This window comes from Perkinsus marinus (assembly GCF_000006405.1).
Source record: "Perkinsus marinus ATCC 50983 genomic scaffold scf_1104296960784, whole genome shotgun sequence".
Lineage (NCBI taxonomy): Eukaryota > Perkinsozoa > Perkinsida > Perkinsidae > Perkinsus > Perkinsus marinus.
This window is the reverse complement of record NW_003205973.1, coordinates 19665-22221: the sequence shown is the minus strand read 5'-3', so window position 1 is coordinate 22221 and position 2557 is coordinate 19665. Positions and strand designations below refer to the sequence as shown.

At 47.2% G+C, this 2557-nt stretch overlaps 1 protein-coding gene across 1 annotated transcript; it reads right to left on the bottom strand.

The window, feature by feature from the left end:
• Nucleotides 1-2002: 2002 nt before the first annotated feature.
• Pmar_PMAR028772 (hypothetical protein) lies at nt 2003-2387 on the bottom strand (the record flags this gene model as incomplete). The annotated part of the gene is made up of 3 exons (XM_002772561.1): nt 2003-2088; nt 2124-2220; nt 2352-2387. 3 exons carry the CDS (start codon nt 2385-2387, stop codon nt 2003-2005), a joined length of 219 nt encoding a protein of 72 aa, XP_002772607.1.
• Nucleotides 2388-2557: the final 170 nt, after the last annotated feature.

Sequence of the window (2557 nt, the reverse complement as noted above, 5' to 3'; positions counted from 1 at the left end):
CTTTACTAACACTTTGTGCGTGCGTGCGTGCGTGCGAACAAATTATCCAGCTCGATCTAGAGAGGTTATGATCACATGCTATACACCATTCGATAGCTCTCGCTCTGGGGATACTAGAAAAAATACGAAATTAGGGTTCCGCCCGGACCATGTAGATTTCCGTGCAAAAAACATATTTTTGCAGAAAAACGCCAGGCATGGGAATCGAACCCGGATGCCGAGCTCCGCCCTTTCTCCGAGAAGGCCTAGTGGAGTATTATTATATTTATAGTGGCATCGATACTATAATATTATATTAGAAATTGCCATATTTCTGTTAACCGAAAATGTCTATAATGTTATCAACAAAAAATATGTAAGTATCCCTAAAAATAACCTTTAAATAGAGGAACTTTACACTAAACTTTGGTGATCAAATTACTGGCGGAATACTTTATGCCACTGGTACGACTACAATTAATTAAAAGAGTTCACGGGGTGAGCGGTCAGCACTACGGTACCTTCTCCCACCTTTTCAACGACCATACGACATGTCGTTGCAAGGGAGCGAGATCCTCGTTTGAAGGGGCCTTATCGAGAGGCGTCAAAAAGTTACCTGTATTGGAATCCGACCAGAATTGCTGAGAAAATATAATTTCTGCATACCAGTCACACAACCTTGCTTAAGTAGTAAAGCATAATCGTTCCGCGTCCGTTGCAAAGGTACTTGTCGTCCACACTGAGACGTCCGTAATCGTTGTAGCCACAAACTCGCGCGAACCTAGAACCTCTAAAGAGAATCTTAGGTTCAGATTGGTAAGATACGGAAGAGGTTGAATTTCGTACCAACAATACCTTTCCATGTCGTTCATGAGTCGTTCTCGGTTTCCATTGACCCAGGAGCCTCTCTATGTCGTGTGCCAGTGCTTTGAAATCTCTGTCGAGTTGAATACTTGTATTGGCACCAACAATTCCATGAGAATGGCCATCAACACGTGGTGGCATACACAAATGAGAAGCAACAACTACGTCGGTATATTCTACAGTGTGGCAGGGGGGCTACTGAGCACCTCTGTGAGTAATTGACTGTCAATTAACTACTACTATTTTGAAGCTCTCAGATGACCATAGACAAGTTAATAGAAGACAGATTGTCCTTAGCTTCTATACCAACAGCAGATGATAAAACCGCCTTTGGTTCAAACAGCTAAGATCGTTATCGCAGAATTCAGGAAGTGACTTTCTATCGTTAAGAGTCGCCACTGCTAGTTTCTGCTGCTCAATAATATGTACCGAGGATCGCCCCTGAGGCCGCTGACTGATGAGGAGATCGCGGCAGTAGTCGAGCCGCGGATACTCTATAACTCGTCAAACAGCCACGAGGAGCACTCAACACCTCAACATGGATAGTAAACGAGTTCAGTTCAGGCCGACAGCACCACTCGGCCCGTGACAGCCGAGCATAGCTAAAGCTATAAAATCGATCACACATCGATCGCACAGCGCAACTTGTTGGGGACAATCGACACAAGGGTTGAGGTGCACAAAGCCTCCAGGAACATTGTACCATGCATGGACCTGTGCATGAGCGAGGTCCGCCCATCAGCCTTCTCTGTGTGTACCTCAGTAAGACGATCGAGTAAAACGAACCCATCGTCAATAGCAATGCGCTCAGAGCATTCAATGCTATTTGTGCTGCTGAGTGCCAAGTTGACGCGATGAAGGTTGACACTGCCAACCTTCATCGAGTTATCGGGGATAGCTGAGATACTGCACAACAGCTTCAAATCCACTCGCTTCTCGCCCGCCTTGGACTGCTGCCTTGTACAGAGCTAGGTGAGCGAGCCTTGCATTGGCGCTTGGAGAGCACCTAGACGGATTCTACAGCACGAGTATCATACTGAGACACCTCGCGAGGTGTGAAACTCCTGCGCCCGGAGTAGTCAACCTTGTACCATGACTTGCATAACACAACGCACCAAGTATGTTGACATATAATGAATCGTACTCAATATTGGAACAATTATATAATCATCATATCTTCGATCTTCGAAGGATGATGGTCGAGATCCGACCAATGGTCAGTGACCATCATCCTTTGGATTGTACCTAAACAGGGATATCAAGTAAAACAAAATCGTCACCGAGCGCATCCAAAACTGCTTTCTCTTCGGCCTTCTCCACCTTCCATATGTTCATGTCCCCCTTTTCATCTTGGACCGCCAGCGTCAGAGTACACACCTGAGGAGGAAGAGCAGTCATATCAGGTTCTTCCTTCTCTTGCGAGAAGTGAACCGATCCATCAAAATCAGAATAAAGCGCCCATCTCCCATCAACCATACCTTGAGATTGGATGGCTAGTCCAGACTTACCTTTCCCACTTGCTCGCCTGGGCTCCTTGCCACCATGCTTTTGGCACAGCTGCAAGGGCCTGGGCGGGCAGCGGTGGTACAGCCATCCACGGTGCATCTTCTCCCTCCGCCGTGAGCTTTGCAGCGTTCGCTGCTGCCCACAGCACTCTTCGTGCACTCCAGAACTTCGCACCGACGGCCACCTCCGTGACTGATGCAGTACGGAG